The sequence below is a fragment of the Pempheris klunzingeri genome, chromosome 1 (genome assembly GCF_042242105.1).
Source record: "Pempheris klunzingeri isolate RE-2024b chromosome 1, fPemKlu1.hap1, whole genome shotgun sequence".
Classification (NCBI taxonomy): Eukaryota; Metazoa; Chordata; class Actinopteri; order Acropomatiformes; family Pempheridae; genus Pempheris; species Pempheris klunzingeri.
Genome location: NC_092012.1, coordinates 15,062,645 through 15,087,670, shown reverse-complemented (window position 1 = coordinate 15,087,670; position 25,026 = coordinate 15,062,645). Strand labels below are relative to the sequence as shown.

At 38.2% G+C, this 25,026-nt stretch overlaps 1 protein-coding gene across 8 annotated transcripts in view; it reads left to right on the top strand.

Moving 5' to 3' along the window:
• mical2a (microtubule associated monooxygenase, calponin and LIM domain containing 2a) overlaps positions 1–18,291 on the top strand; it is a 37,191-nt gene extending 18,900 nt beyond the window's left edge. Inside the window, exons 10-24 of one of the 8 annotated variants that reach the window (XM_070831550.1) lie at positions 43–169; positions 287–377; positions 1,114–1,261; positions 2,761–2,960; positions 3,837–3,940; positions 4,162–4,233; positions 4,342–4,476; positions 5,638–5,742; positions 7,027–7,293; positions 9,073–9,180; positions 11,403–11,583; positions 11,690–11,766; positions 11,853–11,949; positions 13,851–13,911; positions 17,308–18,288. In XM_070831550.1, the coding sequence (XP_070687651.1) occupies positions 43–169; positions 287–377; positions 1,114–1,261; positions 2,761–2,960; positions 3,837–3,940; positions 4,162–4,233; positions 4,342–4,476; positions 5,638–5,742; positions 7,027–7,293; positions 9,073–9,180; positions 11,403–11,583; positions 11,690–11,766; positions 11,853–11,949; positions 13,851–13,909 (1,771 nt within the window). In that variant the 3' untranslated portion in view covers positions 13,910–13,911; positions 17,308–18,288. Of the gene's footprint in view, positions 1–42; positions 170–286; positions 378–1,113; positions 1,262–2,760; positions 2,961–3,836; positions 3,941–4,161; positions 4,234–4,341; positions 4,477–5,637; positions 5,775–7,026; positions 7,294–9,072; positions 9,181–11,402; positions 11,584–11,689; positions 11,767–11,852; positions 13,766–13,850; positions 13,912–14,473; positions 15,174–17,307 lie in introns of those variants that run through there. The other 7 variants (XM_070831553.1, XM_070831551.1, XM_070831548.1 and 4 more) reach the window with 7 other exon arrangements.
• The last annotated feature ends 6,735 nt before the right edge of the window (positions 18,292–25,026 follow it).

The window sequence follows — 25,026 nt, the reverse complement described above, 5'->3', positions numbered from 1 at the left end:
TTTGAACTATGTTTTTAATGTTGCTTGTATGTGTCACTGCAGAGAGAGTATTTACAGGCTACTTCCACAGACAACACCTGAGAACATTGCCAAAAACTTTGAACAGTACACCATAGACCCTGGGACTCGGTACCCCAACCTCAACTCCTCTTGTGTCAGGCCACATCAGGTGAGAGGGACTACTCACTTTCACAATAACAGATTCTTATGTCTGTCTGTTATTGACTCCATTTTGAACTTCTTGAGTGCCTTGATGTAATAATTTTTCCTTTCCTTCCTGTTTCAGGTGCGTCACTTGTACATCACCAGTGAGCTGAATCATTGCTCTCTGGAGCGTGCTGCTACCATACGTCGGCCCGTCAATCTCTCCAGACGAGGTAAATTCAACAGGAACTGGCAGATTACAGTGTGTTGTTTTCATGAGTGAATCTGTAATTCAAAGCATACCTGCTGCTGACTCTTCTTCAGATTAATCAGGGATGTAATTTAACTGGCTGATAAGATAAGAGTTTCCTCTAAGAATACTTATATGAGCAACTCTTTGGCCTGTAGCTTTCCTCTCCTCCCCTCTCCTCTCCTCTGCTCGCCCTAACTAAAGGAAGCAGTCAGGAAGAAGAATTCATCTTTGTTTAGGGAGTAAGACACGATCTGAGGTTTGTTTTTACATATGGGTTCACTGAGAAGAGAAATCTTTGACAGAGGAGCTGCCGGTTTGTGGAAAGAACCTTCAAACACACAAGTCTCACATGTTCTGATAAAATGTACACGAGGAAAAAAAGTAAACATTCGTCCTCTTTTGTTAACATTATTTAATTATAGCGCTGCAGAGTTCAGAGTGGGATTACATATGTACTGGGACAGCAAAGACAGAGGCTTTACATGCTGAATTGAGGTGTGCGTTAGTGACTGAGTCATTCAGCAGCAAGAAAGTACACGTCCGAACAAAGAAGACAAAGATGTGCACATACCTCCTTGCTCGCCCCTATCATTTCTGTCATGACTTCATTTTACTGACACACCATGTGTTCATTCATGCTTGTGACATCATATCCTATTCCCGAGGGGGTGTTGTTGTTTTATTGAAAGACATGACATTCCATGTTTCTTTTGTAGAGTCAGAGATCAGACCAGCAAGGCTTCTTACCTGGTGCCAGAAACAGACAGACGGCTGCAGGAATGTTGTGATCACAGACTTGACGACGTCTTGGCAAAGTGGCATGGCCCTGTGTGCCCTCATCCACAGGTTCAAACCCCAGCTGATGTACGTAACATGCAGCGCTGCATCTTTCCATGTAAAACCACTGTCACTGACGTTGTCTTATGTATTAGAAGTATTTGACGCAATACATTACATTACATATTGCAATACATTAACACTGACAATCCAGGTTTTTAGTAAAATGAACTCTGTTTCCTCTTTGTAGCAACTAGTTGTGAGGAAATCCATTTCTCATGGGTGTGTTAAATATGCACGGTATGAGAGCGACTCTTTGATCTGCGTGTGTTTTTTTTCTGCTGTGCTTTCTACCTCCTCCTCACAAGTTGTAAAACACTTGACCCTTTTTAGAGTGCTGATAGATGTGAAAAAGATTCATACAGAGCTGTCCCACCTGGTAATATAGGGTGCAAACAGAGGCGTTTTCAGGTTGCTGCTGTTTACATTTCACACATTTTACTTTAGGGTCAGTTTATCAACTCAACTGAAATGAATACCAGCATCTGAGTTAATGCGATTGGTATTTAATTCTAAATAACGGCCCTTTCTGTCTGTTGATTTGGAGCTGTGGAGAGAGAACATGTAGGACTTAGTGTGCTTTGGTACCCACTTATAGGCCAAAACTGTACGTTATTTTCTACTTTTTAGGGTTGGACTGCCTTACACAGTATGAAATTAGTCAGTGCAACTGTAGATTAGTACATTTACAAATCTAATTATATCCTCTCATTCTTTAATTATTGCCTTCATACCTCGCCACATGCCACTACAATTTCATGCGGCCCTGTAAGTTTCCAGGAACCACTGGCATTTCTCCTCTTCCCTCCTCCATATGCATGCCTGTCAGCAGAGCAGACTGCAGAGAGGGGAGTAGAAAAGGAAGAAAGTAAGACAGAGTGTGCCTTAGTACTCACAGAATAACACTAAAGTTTGTGTGTGCTGCTGCTAGGTTACTGCTTTACATTATTTCTCATGGCGTCTGCACACCGTCAGCGTAGGTAGAGACGTCAGAGCTGCTTTTTTTCTCCCATTAGAAGTAATTAGGTGCCGTTTCTTACTGAAATATGAGAAACAAGTTCTTCTCCAGGGTTGAAAAGTTTTTGTGTAAAGTCATTCCTTTGTGCTTACGTTAACTTGTTTCATATCAGTGTGCATATTATCCTACACTCTGCTCACTATCAGTCACCTGATACCTACATGTAGACCTGAAAGACTCTGTCAAGATATAATCCGTTTAAGAATCACATTAATAAATCTAACTGTTACATTCCTGTCTCATTATTCTCACTCTACATTTCAGGCACGATAAGAAGTAAAAATGTGTCTAAAAGAAAGTGTATGCATTGCCGAGCGATCAGGGGAATTGTAGACCAGAAACAGCCAGAAGTAAATGGCCTAAAACTGTGACAGCTCAGGATAAATCACAATGGAAATTGAAACCCCAGGCTGACACAGAAACCGTATATTTTTTCCAGCTGCTTTGCCATAGATCCTTTCATTACCTTTCTCTTACTCAAACAACCATTACTATCTTTTTCCGTTAGAGATTTTGACTCATTAAATGAGGAAGACCATGCCGCAAACCTCCAGCTGGCTTTTGACATAAGCGAGCGGGAATTCGGGATCCGACCGTTCACATCTGTGAAGGAGCTGAGTGCCGATCAGGAGCTGGATAAGGCCAGAATGATCACTTACCTGTCTAAGTTCTACGAGCTCTTCCGGGGAACGCCTCTGCCTGCCTCAGGTACTGTACTCTACTGTACTCTACTGTACTCTACTGTACTGTACTGTACTGTACTCTACTCTACTCTACTGTGCTCTACTGTACTGTACTGTACTGTACTGTACTGTGCTCTACTCTACTGTGCTCTACTCTACTCTACTCTACTGTGCTCTACTCTACTGTACTGTACTGTACTCTACTCTAATCTACTGTGCTTTACTGTACTATACTGTACTGTGCTCTACTCTACTGTGCTCTACTGTACTATACTGTACTGTACTCTACTCTACTCTACTGTGCTCTACTGTACTATACTGTACTGTACTGTGCTCTACTCTACTGTATTGTACTGTGCTCTACTCTACTGTGCTCTACTCTACTGTACTGTACTGTACTCTACTCTACTGTGTTCTACTGTACTGTACTGTACTGTACTCTACTCTACTGTGCTCTACTCTACTCTACTCTACTCTACTCTACTGTATTGCACTGTGCTCTACTCTACTCTACTCTATGCTACTGCATTCAGCTGTACTCTACTTGAATCGACTCTACTGTACTCCTCCACTCTGATAGATACAACTCAACTCATCTTGATTTTACACTACTTCTACTCTACTATTCAACTCGACTATGCTTGACTCTGTCAAATTGTAATCTACTCCGTATTATTAGTTGACTTATATTAGTAGTAGACTTATATTATCCATCCAACCATTCATTGTTGTCTGACATGCAGCTGAGTGATTTCTGAAAGACTTTTTAGTAACTCTTTTTTTTCCAGACCACTTTCCCCATCCATTTGGTCATTACTGATAGATATTATCTGACATTTATGACTGTGCACCATGGAAACAATTACAAAAAAAACTAATGCAGTCATGTGTTACATTACAGCTTCTAGAGGAGTGGATGAAAACAATGAAGATTATCCATCTCAGGAAGTCAGAAGTAATAATAATGTGCTCAATCTTGCACTGCCCAGGAAACGGGTACCAAAGGTAACTCCACACTCACATGTTTAAATCTGACGCACTAAATGTGACAAGTTAACTGCCTTTTACTTTCCATGTGGGACTTATTTTAGAATGTCATTGTTAAATTAGTTTTAAAGGGCAATATATTCAATAACCATATGTGATTTTTTTTCCATCAGTTTTTGGCTTGAACCCCCCTTCTTTTGACTGTCTGACTGTCTCACTTCCTTGTGCTGTACTTTCAGGATGAAAAGAAGTCAGACGGTACAGACCCCATTTACAAAAGGAGGCGGAAATTCTGCAGCTATTTGGAGGAGGTTTGTTGTTAAACTACCTATTTGTCATTTTAAACTTAACCATTCTAAAAAAAATGTTTGAAAACAGTTGCAATAGTAGGATCTTGTCTTTTGTGTGTCTCTTATTAGGCCACCAATCTTTCCAGTAATGGCTCGTCAGTGCAAGAGGGCAGAGAGCCCAAGGAAAACAAAGTGCGATCAATGGCTACTCAGTTGCTGGCCAAGTTTGAAAGCACACCCAACTACACCATCCGGAAAACACAGGTAAAAACACAACAATGTGTTCAATATAAGCCTACTGATTTGATTTGATTTTGACTACAGTTTTCATTGTCATCCCTGCGCACCTCTTCAGTCATGCTGCCATGACTGTGGCTTTCAGCCAGAAGATGTCATCAGGTGGCAACCGACTTTCATTGGCCGTTTCGTATATAGTACGCATGAATGTACCGTATACACTACTCACAAAAGGTTAGGGATATTCGGCTTTCAGGTGAATTTTCAGGATGAACCTAAAATGCATTCTAACCTTTCCAGGTGAACTTAATGTGACCTTCTCTAAACTTTTGAATGCACATGTCCGACTGTTCAGTGTTTCAGTACTTTTTGCACAAGTTGCTGTTCTCTAACAAGGTGATTAACAGCAAAATTCACAACAGGTTTGATCCATGAATCCACCAATACATTTCCTGCTTCAGTTAGAATTGGTATTTAAACAGTCCTCCTCATCATGCTGTTCACATTCTGACATCATGAGACCAAGACGACACCTAACAACTGATCAGGCTTCAAACAGGAAGTCCTCAGACGGAAGTTTTCACTGAGCTTAGAGGGTCACAGAGTGTCATCAGGAGGTTATAACAGTGATACAGAGAGACTGGAAGAGTCACAGAAAGGAGAGGAGTGGACGTCCTTTGGCCACATCCCAATTTATTGAGACACTGAAAATTTTTGGTGTGGTATACCTACCACTGTTGTTAGCTTTTCTTTCAATAAATTGTTTAAGATGAATAAAATTACCATTGCATGCTTCTACTTAAATGCCCTACTTTCATGATATAATATCATTTTCCATATATTTCACCTCAAAGTCGAATATCCCTAACTTTTTGTGAGTAGTGTATATGCCCCTGTCCATGTGTCAGTTTATCTATAGACAAGCAGTTTATACATCTTTCCTGCCTGCATATAGTTAGAAATGGCTAGTTTCCCTCTTTTTCATTGCTCATAAATATGTTTTAAATTTCCCTTGTTGTGAGCTGGAGCTCTGACAGTGGTCTGCGGTTTCAATCTGACAAAACTTTCCTTTTGCTAATGCTACAAGGTCTTGCTTTGTCTGTTATTTCCAACATTTAATCTTTTCAGACTTTTCTGTTTCTGTGCTTTTTTATTTATGATCTTCTTAACCTCTCTCCAAAATCTCAGTCAGAATGTGAGAGGTCCTCCCCACTGCAAACTCTTGACCTGGCCAAGAGTCTGAACGTTAAACTTGGGCCTTCAGTCCCACCTAAACCCCGTCCTGAGATACAGGTAGTCTGGAGCCAGCAGTGAAGACACACACGGTACAAACAGTTGCCAAAGACATCAGGACAGTCTTTAAAACTAATGGCAGTCTCTAAAGCTTCACATAAAAATAAAAGGGTGCTAAGATACTAATTCTGTCCTACTGCCCTAAGACATATTATGATATACTTTTGCACTCATGTACTCTATATGTACATATGCCTCAAACACGTACACCAGCCATATGTAAAGCTCAAATGATATAATTCAAGATAGGAGTCAGTCTTTTAATGATATGTAAATAACCATACTGGTTGTTGTTTTAAGTCCTGACTGAAACTGAGCGAATGCGTTATTGTAATTATATGTAGAAATGGAAACTAGATCAAAGGGGCACAAAACTAGATTGAAAAAGGATAAAGCAACAAATGGGAATACACACTTACACGTGTACATAACCCTGCAAACTATGCAACATGTATTTCATATTACTGTTGTATTCTTCTAGATTCATCCAGTTCGGAGTTTATGTTATGACTACCTCTATTGAAGTTCAGTCAGTGCTGCTTTACATCCATTTTCAGGTTAAAGTTCCACAAAAGTAGAAATTAAAATCATTCTCTTGACATTTTATCAAATCGGGCATGAAAGTAAATTGAAATCATTGATGTTAACAGATTGAAACAATTGTGCTGATTCCTTTATGAACTAAAAACACAACTGTGACTCTAGTTTGTTGAACATATACTTAAATAATATTTGCCTATTTATCTCATCAAATCAGACAAAAAGCAAGCAAAAGAGCTTTGCAGTCAAAGCATGATATTTATGAGCTAAGCTTTTGTAATACCCACAAGGCAAAAAAATAATAATAATAAGTGTCAAGAAAAAGGCAAATGTGAATGTAACAGCTGTTGGCTGTTGACTCGCAAGTCTCAGATGTCAGACTGTCCCTTCAGTTCTTGGCTGCCCCAAAAAGAAGGCTTTAAAGACGTTCCTGCTCGCAACTGAATTACCACGTGATGATTGCATAACTTTGGCAAAACATAAAGCAGACAGAATATTCAAAGTAATGGATTACCTATGCAAACTTAACGCCTCACAAAAAACTTGAGCTATGCTTTGAAAATGGTTGGCAGCGTTGTTAAGCCGTTTTGTAGTTAATGGGCTGAAACATATAAAACCACCTCCAGGGTTCTTAAAAAGATATACACCCTCTAAGTGAATGAAAAGAACTTCCACTGTTTGGTTGCTTGATGAGGAGTTATAAAACAACCTCACATGTGCACCACTTTATATTATTCCTTTCAGTTTGAAGTCAGTATCAGAGAAGCAGCACAGCACTTAGCCCGCCTGCCTCCAAAGACTCTGCCCAAACCCCAGCTCCAGCCTCAGTGCCTGCATCCATTTTCTGTAGTGAAGCTCAGACATGTTGATCAAACTCACGCTGAGATGAAGCCCCAGCCTCAGCCTGAGAGTGCAGACCTCCCTGCTTCTTCCCCCTCCCGCCAGTCAGCAATCCATTTCATGTCAAGAGTCCTCCAGCGCCTCAGGGAGGTGGATGAACACGTCTCTGAGGTGATCACTATCTCCTCCTTCATGTCTTTAACTTCTCTCCTCTGTTTTCTTCTCTGTCCTCTTTTTAAAAGCCTTGTGATTTTTGCATGTTCTAATCCTCAAAAAGGCCCCACAGTGAATGCTGATTATATATCATGGCCTGATTATACATTTAGGCTTGTGTAATGTGTAGTCAGATGGTGAAGTCAGCCCCTAAATTATCCAGCCTGTGAAAATGGCAAGAGCAGGCCTACATAGCTGGCACGAGCTGAGACAGGCACACAGGCGGATTATTGGTCAGTCTGAGTCCGTGTGGAACAGGTCAGCCAGGGCCAGGCCGCAGGCTCTGGCTTACGTCTGCAAATAAGTTATTTTGATTATTCAGATTTGCCAAAAGCCTTCCTGCTTTGGCTCAGATCAGCAAACTTGTTCTCCTTATCAACTCATTTGTTGTTAGAACTGAGTTTTTTAGTTGAGAAAAACAGTGATGTGAGAGAGATTTTCATTTCAAATGCACTTTCACATGTCTCGACAGTTTTCTTAATTTAAACACTAAATCAAATAAACGTTCAACTAAATCACTATTGCAAACACTCATTTTACTGTTGTTGGGCAGCCTCAGTAGTGTGCCTTTTAGTTTTAGTTTTAAATCATGACCATTGTTCCCCTCGGTCAGTGCAGCTTAGCATCATCATGACCTAGGGGACTTCTTCTCCTTATGAATTAAATCTTTTTCTTTTTCTTGGCAGATGCACCCACAATTTGAACACAAACAAACTGACTTTTTGTTTGGCTCAGATAAATGTTTCGTGTTGCTCTCAACACTCTCCAAGTGTTGTTTGCCAGAACTTTTATATAACTCTTAAAATGCTGCTGACTGGCATATGCTGTATGCTGTAGGCTAATAGTACGTGCAATTATCATTCAGTACATTGAAGGAAAAGCCAAGGGGTCATTAGCTTAGCTTAGCATAAAGACTGGAAACGGGGGGGAAACAAGCAGCCTGACTTGCTATTTTACCTAAAATTGACTGTTTAATCCATAATGACAATTTGTGGCTTTAGGTATGGTTACGCATTGTGAGGCGTGTTGGATGAACTATTGACTGTGGAGGTGCTGATAGGCAGAAAGGTTTTTGAACTTTGGACAGAGCCAGGCTAACAACCTTATGACTCTGGCTCGATACTAAAAGTATAGACCTGAGAGTGGTATTGATCCTTTTACTCCTCTAACTCTGAAATGACAATGTGAATAAGTCAGCTATTCATTATTCTGCACACCCTTGTCTTATCAGTGTGTAGATAACTTTGAGCATAGCATTCTCTTCATTTAATCTTAAATCTAATCATCCTTTTGATTAACATGCTTTGAAATTTGACTTTGACATGCTTAGGCCTAAAGACTCAATACTTCACCAAATTATTTATTAATGTAGATATTTTAGCTGAACCAACATACTTTCCTCTGATTTCTCTGCCAGGTCTTTGTGGTTGTCTCAGTTTTCTATTCCAGTACAGTATGAGTAACCACATCAAGTGGGGTGTGAAATTAATGTAATAAGGCAGCCTTCATTCCACACAGTGACATTATTGTTCTCCTCCTGACAATACACACTTAGCTGTCAAATCCTGCTTCTTATTGGGAAAGTGGAACAGAGAGGTCTTTCATCATTTAACTGTGCAGTGCTTATTAAATGGTTATTAGTCTACCTAATTATGTCTACACATAGAAAGTACCACAGTTGTTGGTGGGAGAATGAGACAAGAGGCGAGACTGATGGCTTTTCTTTTGTTCCTGCAGAAAAAAGCTCAGACACAACAGGCTAGAGAGTTTCAAACAAAGAGTATCAAGGAAAAAGCCGTTCACCTTACTGGGTTGTTCTCAGGAGAAAGCTCAGCTGTACCCAAGGTGAATATCTCAAGCTTCATCTGTCACCCCACCCTGGTCTTGTGTTTTGGCCTAACTGCCCCCCATAGTGCGTTTAGTTGCATGTGAAAGCACGTCATGTTTGGGATTTGTTGCTTGCAACCAATTTTCACCCTTTATTCATACAACATAGATTTTTTTACACTTGAATATAGCTGCAGGAAATTCTCTCATAATAATTCAGTTACTTTTCTTACGTTTTTTTTTTTTTTTTTTACTAAGGTAAGACTTCAAGTTGATTTAATATATTTTTATAATGATTATTTATCAAATGACAATAATGTGACAGTGTGAACCCACCACTCAGATGTGCAGCTCCCTTGGTTTTACAGTTTGTAGTGATTTTTAGCTCATTGTTAAGCTGTCTTGCCCGTAACTGCACTGTTTTTTAGTGTCGTTTTTAACTACAGCAGGCAGCTGTATTCAGTGGAAAAAAAAAATCCACTGTACACTACTTGCTCAGCACCAAAAGGCAGACACACAGTTAGCGACTAACTGGTGAACACAGTGGAGCATTTAGCAAATACAGAGCCAGATATATCCCTTTGGAGGTGGTAGAGACCAAAAACAGAGCTAAAAGAGTGTGAATATAGGACTTACTTTGACCACTTGGCCAGAGATATGACTCCAAATGATGATGTGATGATAATTATAATATGTCAATGTTGTGTTCTGTGTCTAGAGCAGCCAAAAAGTAGTTATTAAATGTTTACTATTAGATTTTCAGTGGTCGGCAAGATACAGGTACTCCACTTTGTTCTACTACACATTTAATCTATCCCAATGTCCCAAGACATTCATTTTAAGTTGGATGATTCTGCCGCTCATTATTTAGGCAAGTGCTGATGTTTTGTGCCAATGCAGAAAGTGGTGTGAGCAGTGGAAGACTGCTGTATGGCTTGACCAGAGTTGCAGGACTATATTAAACTGCCTTCCTTGAACTGACAAGAAGAGTTCACGTGCTGTATTTGTTTCAATAATGAAGGTGCAACACATCTTATACATCCCAAAAGCAGCACACAGAAATACTTCAGATAGAAATACTGTTTTAAAAAAGCTTAAAGATTTACATGGTTGTCGGTTAGCTTCTTAATTATAATAGGTAGATTTTGCCAAATGACTGCTGCTTTGCATGAGAGCTTTGCTTTTAAGTGCTGTGTCTGCCCCTTGTGCTTTTAATTACCAGCAGTCCTCACAGAGGAGAAGTGTGTGTTTTTGTGGTGGCACTTAGTGGGTTTCTCTGCTCCACCCATCCCAAACAGCCTGCTCCAACTCCACAACCAGATGTTACAGCAGGACGTAGACCAGCTTAATAAAAAGCAACAATTCCTGGTTCACAGTTATGATTGTTTATGTTTTTCTTTTTCTTTTTGTTTGGATCAAATTTGATTCCTGGAGAGCAACTGGAAAACTATTTAGACATGCAAAGCTTTCTCACTGAACCATGTGTGTTTATCCATATAACCTTGTAATCATGTCCATTCTATAATTATCTTACTTGCTTTCTTTAACTATGTTTTCCTCTTGGCTGAGTGTTGGTGAGCACTTGCAAAGGAGCTGGAGGCGTTAGGCTTTAACATAAAGACGGTGGTCACCCTGCCTCTCATGTAGAACTGTCACTCAAAATATCCCCAAGATGATATCTGAACAATTCAGGAAGTGACACTGACAAGAAAAACCTCAATCTTGGCGGAAAACATTAATTAGCAGAGCTGTGTGTTTCTTATCTCACCTTGTCTTAACTTCTCACACTGTCACCGTTCCTGTGTGTCATACCCACCTCTTTTTCTGCAGAGCATGCCAAAAGTGAACACACAGTTTAAATGTCTAGCAAAAAAGTCATGTGACCTGACCAATTTTATCATCAGGTTCTTGACATAAGTATAAGAACGTAACAATTGACATGTTAAATTCCTCATTCTTGACTTTGGCAAAACAATAGTCTAGCTCATAGTCCAGCTTAAAATAGCAAAAGTGGAGGGATAAAACTAGATTAAACATACTGAATATTTAGAAATACTTTCCTATAAAGGAACGTATGTTTTCTATCAAACAGCAGGTAAAAATACTTTCAGTTCACTGCTTCAGTGATCTTAAATCACTAAAGTCAGTGTTTCAGACAGTACGTGACATTAGTGCTCATGTACTGTCATGATTTCACTGTTTGTTTTTTTTCATCATCTCTCTTCGTCTACTCTTCACAGGGCGGCTCAGTACGAAGGGCATTCCCCCCATCGGGTGACAAATGTCACTCATGCGAGAGGCGTGTTTATATGGTGGAGAGGGTCTGCGCCGAGGGGCTCTACTTCCACAGGGAATGTTTTCGCTGCTCCACCTGCAGCTCTGCCCTGCGACAGGGAGCACATGCCTTCGACTCTGAAAAAGGTTTGTATCACCATATATCAGCTGTTGGATCCACATATTACTAAATAAGAGCAATGTTCAGTATTCAGTTGGCTGCTTCATCCTGACATTTGCGGTAATCTTACAGGGAAATTGTACTGCAAGCTTCATTTTGATCAACGCAACAATGGGACAAACTTAAGGAGGAATTTCTCTCTACGTGCAGTGAGTACTTTGCATTTCCAACTATATCCCTCTCATTCCAGCCATATTTATTGTGAAATGTCTAACCCCTTTGTCCTCTGTCTTAGAATGGTTATGGATCTGGAGTTCAGGAGCGACGTGCTGATGATGGACAGAGCTCAGAGTCCAGCAGCACAGCAGACCTGCAAAGCCAATCCTCAGAAGGTACCTTCAGCTCATTTATGAGGAAACACCTGAGCTGGCCACTGAGTGTGACCCGCGCTGTATGTAACACCCCCCGGTATCTGACCAACCATGTGCGTAGCACAGCACAGGCCCTCGCCGGCCACCTGAGGGACAATGCCCAGGACTATGCATTCCTGTATGAGCTACTGAGCATGAGCTTGCCCCTGCTGCTTGTTTTGCAAGAGGTACTGCTGCAGATGTACACAGAGGCTGTGTCTGACGGGCCCAGCTCTATACAGCTTCTACTGCTGTGGCTGCAGGATCATATAGGGCACAGGCTCATTTAAACGCTCAGCAAGCCCCAGTTGTTAATATTTGATCCTCAACATGCCATTAAATCAATTGGTGCATTAGCTGGAGCATTCTCATCTTAGTATCGTTTGTAGCTGTGCACAAGCACCTTTTTAATGTTTACTTACCTTTTACGACGATACTGTTGATAGATTTGCTTGCAGCGTGTTGGATGTAGTTGTACATCAGCCAAAGAAGAGACACTGTAGTTTGCTCAGACAACTTTTTACAATTTGTTACAAGGGTTTTTGTTGGATAATAAAAACTGCACGAAAAAATCTTGCTGCAGGTTTGATGTGGAAACTGTACAGTGCTTGCAAGTTCAAAATACTTAAGATTTAAGGTAGTTAAAATGCAAATACAATATAGCAGGCCGCCGTCAGTGCATTAAAGACTTCAGACTGCTGAAATGTCCAATTATCATTGCTGTAAAATTATAACTTTTTGCAAACTGGCTTGGAAAATGGATCCTGCAGTTAAAAGAGCTTAACTCAGGTTAGGACTGACTGACTTGATGCACTTTATCTTTATCTTTAGAACTGTTTTGTTGACGTAGCAGTAAACTGTTATACAAGACAAAAGCTAGTTCTCATGTTAACGCTGACCACCAGGTAGGTTTTCTTTTGACTATGCATATGTGCTCCTGCATATGTTTATATATACAAATATATATTTGCTTGCTATCTTGTTATTCTCTGGCCACTCAGTTTACTCTCATGAACTAATTTTATTTTATTTTTTGCCATCATAACACCAAAGAATATCTCAGAGAGTTTGATGCTGTGGTCTGATATATCTCAGTATTTAGTTCTACTTTGCTGCCATCTACTGTTCACTCTCAGAAAAACCATGAAGGTAAAATGAGATACCCCCGCCCCTTCATTTATTACAACCTCTCCCTGTATAGCATTACAGTTGTGTTTCAAATCATTGATTTTTGAAATATTTTTAGATTTACTGTAGACAGTAGAAGCTGGTGAGCATGCTGTGATGTGTTTGGATGTGTGTGCCACTCTTGCCTTACTTTTAAAGCATGTTGTTGGAAGATCAACTACAAACCTCTTTGACTGGAAGCCACACAGTTGCTTCATTTTCAGATACACTATCTAATGATGCTTATGAAGCACTTTGGAGTGTTTTTTTTTTATATGAAATATTTGGAAATGACATGGAAACGTCAGACATTATTTTGAGTGTTTACGGCATGATATGCTGGATATGCAATATGATGTTTGTGTTTTGTTATCAGCTACCTAATATTTCATGTTGGATTACTGCTGCATGTAATATGAGCTAGTTTACAGTGTTGTACAAATATAAGACTTTAGTGTTTTAAAATACCAAAGAACTGTTATCATACACACTGACTGGACTTATGTAACAATTATTTTATACACCTGTATATCAAGATGAAAATCATGCAACCTGTAACATGTACAATGGTGCCAACATACAAATATCATCTTCATTATGAATGTCAGTATTTTGTTTTCATAAACATTTTCTACTTTTGTGCTTTCATCTGTTGTTATTTATGTGTGTTTGTTCTCTGTGGTTTAGTTATTTTCTTCTCTTTTCCTCTCATTCAGCTGAAGCTTTCTATGAAGTATGTGAGCCAGCTGGATGGTTAGGAGAAATTACATTTTGAAGGTGATCACGTGCATGGTCACATGGTCGTGTGTCATAACTGTGATGTGGCTGCAGATACTGAAGATAAATAACTGACACAAAGTCTGACATGACTTAACAACATTTGCAGTGCTGAAGTCATTTAAGATGTTCCTCTGAACTGACACTGAATTTTGACTAAACTAAACTCATGACTAATGAACAGTTTCAGAGTTTGTCGCTGATCATTGAGCTGTTTGGAGAATGAACTAGTACTAACCAAGCGTGGTTAGTAATATTTTTCAGTGATTCACATGGTATGAATAATGAAATGGGAAAAAAAACACACATCAGACTGATTCAGGAAAATTTGTTTTATTCCAACTTTTATTGCACATAAGTGAACACGTGTTCTCTTGAAACATCAACTTTTCAAATCAAAATCATCTAAAATTGTGTAACTATTGACCAATAGTTAACAAAACTATCACCACAATGTCCAAGGTCCGTTTTTTGTGTGTTTTTAATTGTGTCACAAAATCTTCCTCAGGAGATGCAGTTCTGAGTTATCATGGATTCCAAAGTTTCACTTTTCCATTCTCAGAAAATGGAAAATTGAACATCTGCAATTCAACTCCATCTGCTGAAGAAGATGTGATTGGAAGCCTCTACTGTACTCAATGGACCATAAGAGTTTGTTTGTCCAAGATCTCGGTTTTATTGCCATTAGATTAAAAACAAAAATCAATATCCAGTATTTGACATTATCAGCAAACAAGGCGGTTATCTGAATTGCTAGAGTTACTGGACTGAAGAGAGATATAAATCTATGTGTGAGCTCTGCATAGCAATGGTGGGAGACATTGTGGTTTTGAATTATCTGGCTGAGAGGAAGCATATATATGGAAAATACCAGTGGCCCAAGAATGGACCCTTGAGGAACACCACAGTTAAGATGGGCAACTGAAGCCTTCTGGACGGACAAGAGAGCAGAGTGATCAATTGTTTCGAAAGCAGCACTTAAATCTAAAAACATGAGCACAGAGCAGTCACCTCTACCTGCTGTTAAGATGGCTTCACTTCTGTGCTGTGGCAAACTCTAAAACCTAAAAACTGTTATTATAGTTATTCATTAAAGAGTTTAAATGGGGAAAAATTATTTTTTCCAGAACATTAGATAAAAACAATAATTTAGGAGTCGGTCTGTAACTGTTGAGAAATGGAGATTCCAGATTTGTTTTTAGCGATTGAATATTTGTCTAAAACATAAGAAGAGGATTTCATCTGAGAAATGAATTTACCAAGGGCTTTAGGGTTATGGTTATTTCTGGATATTATGTCTGAAAAGTATACTAATTTTACCTCTTATTCTGCTTTCTGGTAGTTTGTCATATAATCTTTGAGAGAGCGATGCAATAAACTCAGATGTATTTGATGTCCATTTTTGCTCATATTTTCTGTGTTCTAGGGATCAGGTGTTTTCATTAAGCCAGGGGAGGATGTTTGTGAGCGACAATGAAAAGACAGTGACTACTTAAAGACTTATTTCTCTACAGTGTCAGCAGCAAAAATGTTAGAAAGAGAAGAAGACAGGAAAGTCAGGGATTTTACTTTTTGAATGTGTTGGTCCTAAAACTGTTGTAGATTGAATGATACGACTAGATCGAAGAAATCACCAGACAATGGATATGAAGGGTATCATAGATGAATATTAAAATCATCCAAAATAAACACTTTGCCATACTTGGATAAAACAATTCTGTTATAAAATTGTTGTTGTGTCTTGAATTAAGATGCAGTGTAGGGAAACAGCACCTGAAATAAGACTTTAAATGAAATGAAATTACCAAAGGAAATGAGAGAGCACTTAAAACATGCCTCATAAAAAAACAGCTAAAGCACTGCTTTTCCTAAAGGCTGAGGAAGTTGAAGGTTAAAATCAGGGGTTGTAGTCTCCACCAGACACCAGCTGCCTGTTCATCAACAAGTTGTTATAACTGCCTGCAATGTTCCCTCACTGGATGATGAAAAAGAAAACAACAGATAATCTATTTATTTACACAGTTATTGTAGAATGATTGTCCATAATACTACACCGACAATTTGGGCTTCGAAAAGGGTTAGAAAGGGATGACTTTGTTTGGACACTCCTTCCTCATTAACACCACCGAGGAGCCCTTGAGCACGGCCATAAAAGCCTCCAACCACTCCAGTGGAGCTGCTCCGAAACCATCAAATCAGGCTGTGTTCATACCTGCTTTCCAGCCTTGAATGTAACTGTGGAAATGAGCATGTTTTCTCTGTGACATTTCCTTGGATGAATAAAGGATGAAAAAATATTCTTTTATTGGTAAAGTTACATTTGTAGGATGATTCGGCAGACGTAGCAAAGAACCACTTAACAATTTCATAGAAAAGCTCAACATAGCACCATTTAGAGAAACTTTCTCTTTCAGTGAGTGCATTGACCTCTGTGACTTTATATTTTCATAGCACAACAGCACTAATACTGGGTTCATAAAACACATTACTGGCATTTCTCTGCCTCCTCTTGAGTAACTTAAACTGAAAAGTACTTTCATGTTGTGTTAGAAACTGTTCAGGAATGCACTTAGAGCTTGGAGGACTGAGCCTCTATTGACTTAAAACATTTCTCTGTTACATGATTCTACTTATAAAAAAAGTCATTGACTGTACAACACCAGCGTATATTCACTTTAAACGTCTGTACTTTCTTCGCTTTCAGAGTAAATATTGATGGTTAATTACATTTTTAAAAGATGACCATTCCCACTGGCTCCTGTATTTAACCGACGTAACAATACTACTAGTACTGTTACTACAATAACAACAATGATGATAAAATATTCTATTGTATTCATAGAGATTTTTTAAAAATAACTAATGATGACTTACTAATCCATCACAGTGAATCAGCGTGCCAGTGGACGAATTGTATCTAATACACAAAAGTCATCAAAGGTTATGTAGGTTATTTTATTAATCTCATATACGTTTGTGTATGTTTTGAGACATCCTGGCATGTAATGTTTAGTAAATTCAAACCAGCCAATTAACTGACAGATACCTTTGCTAATTAATTATCTTAGTTCCTCAATGAACTTATTGGTCTTTGGACAATACTTAAATGTTTTCCAGCCTCTAAAAGCTAGTTGTAATGAATAAGCAATGTGAAAGACATTCATTTTCCTACCAATAATATAATTGAATATGTGTAAATTACAATAATATCAGTCACCTTACAATTCCACATCTGTGTTGTTCTGGTAAGCAAAGTCGAGTAGTCTGATTTTAAATTTCTGTGATCAACAGTATATATTATATATATATATTTATTTATATGATAAATCAACAGTGATACAGAATACTGGATCCTCTTATTTCAGTGTTTGTTTCTTTTTTGTGTGTTTTATCCAGAAGCTGCTGAACACTGAGGTATCACTTCACCCACTGACGACTGAAATAAAAGAACAATGATAATTCTTCATGACGTTATTGTATACAACTGTTTCTACTCAATGGTGACTTTTCTGAAAGTGTGTTACAAATGTTTTCTTGTAGTTTTGAATGATTCCTGGAGAGTTTTGGTTTTTTTTATAGTTTGTTTAGTCATAAAATGTAAATGTTGTAACTGACCTCTGACTTTATCATACAAAAGACTAGTTGGTTCAACTTAATTGCCATAATTTGGCATTAAGGTGTAACAAAACAACTGTATTTAAATAGAGAACTACAATCTACAGTGCAACCAGTGCAACTGTATATTAAACTGGTTTCTGTCCGGTTAACTGAATTATTTTTTCAATGTGATCTTTAAAAGTAAATATTCCACAGAAAAATCACATTTTTCTTACTGCTCTTTACAAATGCAAGGTTGTTTCTTTCCAAAGATTCATTGTGACAACATTTATCCCATGAATATCCCCAGAGTCTCTTACAGTGAGCAGATATTGACCTCTTTATCTCTGTGTTATACCTTGTATGAATGGAATAAAATCTGGTCAATAAAGTACATAATAAAATAGAATTTAACCATGTCCTCTTTAATCTTAAAAGTGTAACATCTTAAAAGGAAAACGCTCTCCTGTTGTGTTAGAAACTGTTCAGGAATGCACTTAGAGCTCAGAGGGTTAGACCTCAACTGACTCGAAAAAATGCTCAGCACAAAAAAAATGTCTTTGAATAAGAGTTGAACAAATGTACTTCAGAGTGTGAACTAAAATAGTCCTTGACTCTACAAAGCCAGTTCATGCTCTGAAAGAAAGTCTTTATCGTTTGGCTCAGTTAATTAAACTCTACTCTTAAACTTTTCAGGTATCACAGAGTACAAGGACCAAAAATTTGACGCTAATAGCAGCCCCCCTTTTTTAGAATGTAACAAAGAGAAGATTTGGCTGGGTAGTGTACCTAAAGTAGTCTAAAGTTTCTCACCTCAGTCATTAGCAGGTGATTTAAAGGGCAAAAACAAATTTCCCCGATGTTCACATGTATAAAGATATCCAGAGAAAATACTGAGAGTTGTAGAAAACATGATCTCAGAACAACATATGAAACAATGTTGTAATTTGTGACACTCTGAAGGTTAAATGCTAGTCGGAGATGCTTTCATCGAAATTCAATTAAATATATGAAAGCTGCTTTTGAACAATTGACCTCTGTGGGCCTGAGTAATAATCAACCTTTATTTAAAACCTTCAAAAATCAGTTAAATCTTAATCATGACTGAATGAACACATCCATATTATTATCCATCAATTTATTGATATAATAGTTAATGAATTGTATGATTTTCTGCGCTCTCTCCTTGCAGAAAATAATCCATTTGAGGGAAAATGGCTGCTCTCTCTTTCACTGTGAATGGAATAGTAACTGGTATTTAGACATGAGCAATTCTCAGTCTAACAAAGTGGGAAATTGTTTTTGTCTCCCAATTCTAATCTTTCACATCTCAAAGAAACTAAGATTTTTTTAAGCTGTTAATGCAGTTTTCACGTCAGTTTTGTGCGCTCGGTCTATTTGATAATGTGGCACCAGATGAATCTGCATGTTCTGGTGGGTTGTGTCGTGTTATGCAGATCCAGGTGTGCAATACAGTTTTGGTGTGTGTTTTGATACTAAACTGATAATGTTCCTTTCTTAAAGGAAGCAAAACTATGCAGATAAATCTTTGTGACTTCGGTTAACAGAGATGGAAATCACAAACCACTACATTTCATCTGTTGATGTCATTTTTTTCTGTTGTTTTTTTTTTTTGTGTGTGTTTTTATTTTTGCCTCTTTCAATGTGATATTTATTTCAGTAGAGCTACATCCCCCCAGATTTTAGGGTTGGAGAGCTGATAAAGCGATGATCATTGCTCTGTTACACATAGCCTAAGCATTTATTCACCTGGCCGTTCTTTATAAAATCATCCAGTTCTTCTTTTTCTCACTAATTCTTTGCTGAATCAGATTCTGTACTGTTTATGCTGCATTTACATAACAAGACTTAATGTGTATCATTTTCATCTTCCAAATAAAAAGTTGAATTCATAAGAAATAAGACACCCTATTACTGAATTATTTTCCTGTTAAAGCCTTACTTGGTGTGGTATGGCCGGTAGCTATTAGAACAATTTAGATGGATATTGCTGTGACATTATTGAGTCATTTTGCTTCATTCTGCTTGTGATCCCATCCCACCTACTCTCAGTAATCACCTATGAAGGTGTCTTTATAGCTGAAAAGAATCATTGGAAATGTAGGAAAATCCAGTGTTGCATCATCCTATAATTACGCCTTGTGGTGAGACACAGTCTCACTTAAAATGTTATAATCGTCCTAAAAGTCGATGATGTGTCAGTGGTGTGTTTACAACTTGTTCTGCTGCCACCAGTGGCCAAAACCAAATCTCTTATTTCACCAATCACTAATTAATTAATGAATCAAAATAAGAAAATATAAACCATACAAATATTTGTTTATATATATTTAGCAAAACTTGACAACCAGAGTAACAAAGACAGGTGGGACTGTGTAATAATACAGGAAGCCTCGATGAGTTTTGTCATCAGCAGGAATATTTATGTGATTACTTGCCGATGCTCTGAGGGACTTCATTTAATGAACGTTTATGCAAGTCTGATCGTCGTCATATCAAACCCACAGAAACAGTGGATTAACAACATGATGGACAGACATTTGACTGACTATTTCAATTAATTTGAGAGAAATTTTTAATCCAAAACTGGTGCTCTGACTGAGACAAATCTTTAAAGAAAAAATGTTGTGTGTGATGGCTTTATAAAACAGTCTCTGCACTTTGTTGTGTGTGCATCGCTTGGGGAGCGCCATCTGTTTACTGACCTCTTGTAACTTTTTCATTTCTTTTTTTTTTTCATTTAATGACCTTGTGAAATGTAAAAAGAGCAGAATAGAAAACAAGTTATACAGTAACAATGATTAGCATTCAGGCAACAGAGCAATCAGAGCCTGAAATTGCATTGAAATTACAGAAGCTGTGAAAGTTGATGAAAAAATAGAAAAGCTGGGACGAGATGAATCTAAAAATGTAATGTCATTATTTTAACACTTTCACGCAAATCATCCTTTTAAACAGTCAAACACAAATCTCCAAACGGGAGGAGACGCTCGCCAGGCTGCTGGAATAAATAATCTATATTCTATTTGAACATTTATATTTAATTTTCCTCTGGGAAGAAAAATATCCTCTTCACAGCAGAAAGTAGAACAAACAGCTGTCATTTAACTTGATTTTTATTTTTATTTTGCCATACATACAGTATATTGTAGTAAGGCATTATCAGGTGTTATTCAAATGTAATCAGTTAATTGAAAAGAACCGACTGCTGCGATAAAACTTGGGATAAAACATGATAAACATACCAGTAGACACAGGCCCACACACAACTGAACTGATGCTGTGATAAACAACTTTTCTGTGTCACACTGACAAATGTAAGAAAAGGCAGCCGATGTCATTCTATACTGGTAACTTATTTAGCCTCATGAACCAAAGCACTCAGAGCATATCTGACTATCTCATACAAAATAACAGAACACAGAGAAACACATTTAAGGCCGTGCTGGACAGACGAGTGCAACAGCGCCCAACAATGAAGTTGTCCTCAGTCTGGTGATGCTGTCGGCCAGTGAGGCTCCTCTCTGTCTGCATCGAGTGCCTGCTTCAGTCCGTTTGACCACACAGCAACAACATAAGAAACGTTTTTTTTTTTTTAGAAATGTCCTTAATCATAAACACAAGGCAGGAAAAGTCCTGTTGTGCATTCAGTGTTGTTGCTCAGCGTTTGAAAACTTGTGCAAACAATTTGAAAGAAAAACTGAAGGATACTTGTTGTGTAACCACAAACCTGTAAATACAAAAATAAATGAATAAAGTAACTCTCATAAAATCACTGAAAAGAACTTAAAATCAGTCATATTAATCTAGTAATACACTACATAATAATACAACCATAGCCATGTATCATCATATATTACTTTTACTTTTGATACTTTAATCCTATTTTGTTTATAATACTCACATGCTTTAATACCTGTTATCTACTATCTACTTAGATGTGTGATTAGACCAAAAAATAGGAAAACTAAGGCACAAAGAAGAGTAAAATAAATACAGTTTTAATCTATTTCATCAGCTCTTTTAATCAATTGATTGAAGCTTAAAGGAAAAATGTGTTTAAATCTAGTTTTCTTCTAATTCTCCCTTTATGTAGCGAGCTCTATTATTTGTTGTCTGAAACTTTTGTCTCTTGCTCTTTGGTTGGATGCTGTATAAAAATTCTTTGTTTCTTTTCCAGAGGACGTATTTCAGACTTCATCCCTCTAAATGTTCAAACATGCCACAAACGATTCAAATCAGCAGTGTACATTTTATCAAATGAATGTATTAAGTGAAAGAATGTTGTTGAAGATCCTTGAACAAATAGAAAGCTGCCTCTTTTGAATTTTACTGGTGCTCAGAGCATAATACAAACATTTGTAATTGCATTTTTTAAAAGCAAATCAGGGAGTTCAAACACGACAACTTTCAATACACCAAAATCCTTCAAATTTGTGCTTTTATCTGAACCCCAAGATTCCACCAACGTGTTCAGATTGAGCCCATTAATGTTCAAAGTGCTGCTAATTTGGATGTGATGCTTTTCACATTGTCTCATCGGTTACAGCCGTTATATACATATACATATATTTATAATGTATGTGTATACATTTTAAATCTGGGTGAACTGTCCCTTTAATGGGCTCACTAGGCATGCCATTGACAATTCTCATTGCTTCAATTCAAAATAATCCAGATAATTTCATTCAGATATCTCAGGGTGACAGTGAGTTTGGCCAGATCTCTCTCAAACATGATGAAGAGATGCTGTGCGTACCGGAGGTCTGGCAGATTGTCTCAAATATCTGCAAACCAAACAAACCAGTGAGTGAGAGGGAGGAAGCATGCCCGAAAATGGTAACCGAATAAAACCGTGGAAAGTTTTACCTGTGACGCAGAACACCATACTTGTAACGCACATGTATAGTGTGTGTAACTATAATTTAAAATACCTATAATATAAAATATTTCTTCCTGGAATCAGCAGCGTGTAACTGTGTGCAGAGCAGTTCTAGACAACTCAATCACATGCAGAAGCTCTAATGAAATAAACGTGCAAAGCTTAAATTACCTCTGCTAAATCTACTGGAAATTAATTTAGATAAAAAATGTCACATTATTTTAACACCATTCCAAACATAGGCAAGTTAGGGATTCAAAAGGTAAAAGACAATACAGTATTTTTTCCACATATAACTACTAGTTGATTTCTGGGATGGATTTTATTCTGAAGATATCTTCACTAGCACCAACTGATTGTAAAAGACTTTCTGAAATTGTATGTTTTATTCATTTTAGGGGTGCAAGTTTGCTTTTATTAGATATAATGAGAGATTTAAAAAGATAAAATAATTTTTTTTTTTGGTTTAAGTTTTGTACTTGATTCTACAATACTTTAGTGATCAGAAGTACAGACATTTACTCCACTAAGAGGCTTTTGATTGCTGAATTGATTTTGGGCAGACATATGCAGCTCTGTAATTGGTTTGAACGACACAGAAAAGTAAATCAACTCAGCTGATAGGAGCAGGGAGCTTTGGAAAAGGGGGGGGGGGGGGGGCTGTTGTGCTACTAGGAGCTGCAGCTGAACAAGCATGGCTCTTCCTCCGCTGGGGGAAGATTTGACTGAAAAGACAAAGCGGTGTGATAGAGCCGCTGTAGGTCTGTCTCTCCAAACGTCTTTGTTTACGTCTGGTTGGCCCGTCTCCTTTCAGAAAGGTCACTATTTGTTCACTCTCTCTCTCTCTCTCTCTCTCTCTCTCTCTCTCTCTCTCTCTCTCTTGCCAGCGTTTCCACGTAGCCCTGCAATCCAGCTTCCATGTAACTGTCGGTATAAGTAGATATGTAATGCACCAAATGCACTCAGCCATGGGAAATGGGATTACAATGCTCGTCTTGGCAGGGGAGCTGATGGAAGCAGGTGCACAGGTGGGCGTGGGAATCAGGTGACGGCTGAGGGCGGGAAATACTGCCCACTACTGCAGGGCAGGGAGGGAACAGCAGGCCCTGAAATAATAGGGAGTTTGAGGCGAGCTAGGCGAATAAGAACAAACCACTATGTGGAAATTTTGACATGTCAAAGCAGGAATTCAGTGGCTGCCTTTTAATTTAGGTGAGTCAGTTCCGGGTTTGTGCCTCTCTGCATGCAGGCTCACTGGCTGCCGTACTGAGCCGTCCTTAACTTGATTAGTTACACCGGTGCTTTCGGCCATTAAAAAAGGCCTAGAAAGGCTTTGATGCTGTCATCAAAATGTGGGGCTGGCAAACTTTTGTTTCATTTTAAATGTTAGAGATGGTTAATCACCATGTTCTGCATTTTCTTGAGCCTGATCCTTGGCAAGTTCCTTCTCTGTCAGCCTGTTTTTTTTTTTTTACTGCCTGTTAGAGGTGTGCATGTATCCTGTCTCAGCTCCACAGTTTGCTGCCTACACCCATCAGCCTCCTGCCAGTCTGCTTCAAGCGGCCAGTGTTCACTGGTCTTCAGCCATGCTCATCAGGTGCCTTCAGTTTTCACCGGCAGTCAAATGGCCCCTTCAAGTCTCCAGTCTGACCTCTGCTGTTTCCCGCTGACCTTCAGCTGTTAAGGGTTTGTTTAAAATGACCTGGTAAAAGTATCCTACCTATCCTGTTAGAAACACCACCTCCTGGATTTCTCTAGGAAGCCTTTATCTTTTGTGTGTTTTAACCCTCATCCTACAGAGTGGGGTACCCGCAGTCCCAAAAGACTACTAGAAAAAAAAGAATAAAAAAGAATACTTTTTGTCATATCTCACAGGTGCTTTAATCAATAATTCCAATTCTTTATGACTTTATCAATACATTTGTTCCTAATGTCTTTATATTAATTGGTTTTTTTTTTGTTTCTGTTTTAATTAGTGCTTTTTAAAATGCCAATGAATTCTAAAAGGTCAAACGTGACCAATTCTGCCTGTGCAGTTTTACTAGATGGAACTATTTATTGAGTTCATGTTTGACATTCAGCGTTGTGCAGGAGCACTCTGTCAGTCATTCTGAGGGAGGCCGTCGGACGCAGCACATAGATTTCTTATCCTTACATTTTTCTTTCACATGATATGCAAATTAACTAACATTCCTGAAATAATAATCTGTTTTATTTTCAAATGACATTTCTTACATAATTAATAATGTTTTGAAAAGAAATGTTAACATTTCTTCTTTATATTTTTTATTCTTGGGGTTCCAGGACAAAGAGGGTTAATACTGTCACGGCTATGAATTGTATAAAAAGGAAATAATGGTGCACACACATTTATAAAGTCTCTCCATGAGGGTATTCATGATGTTGCATCAAGAGAGCAACATGTAAACTGTAAATGAATTCCCGTTTCTCAATATCCCCAAGTGATTCATGATGTGAATTCTGTAAATCGGCTGTCTCATTCTGCCCGTGTCTGCATTTGGGGCAATTCTCCAAAGTCAGCTTTCATTTATTTTTGTGTGACTCTGAAACCCCTCGACTATGTCAAATAGAGTTATGCACATTTTGTAGATGGT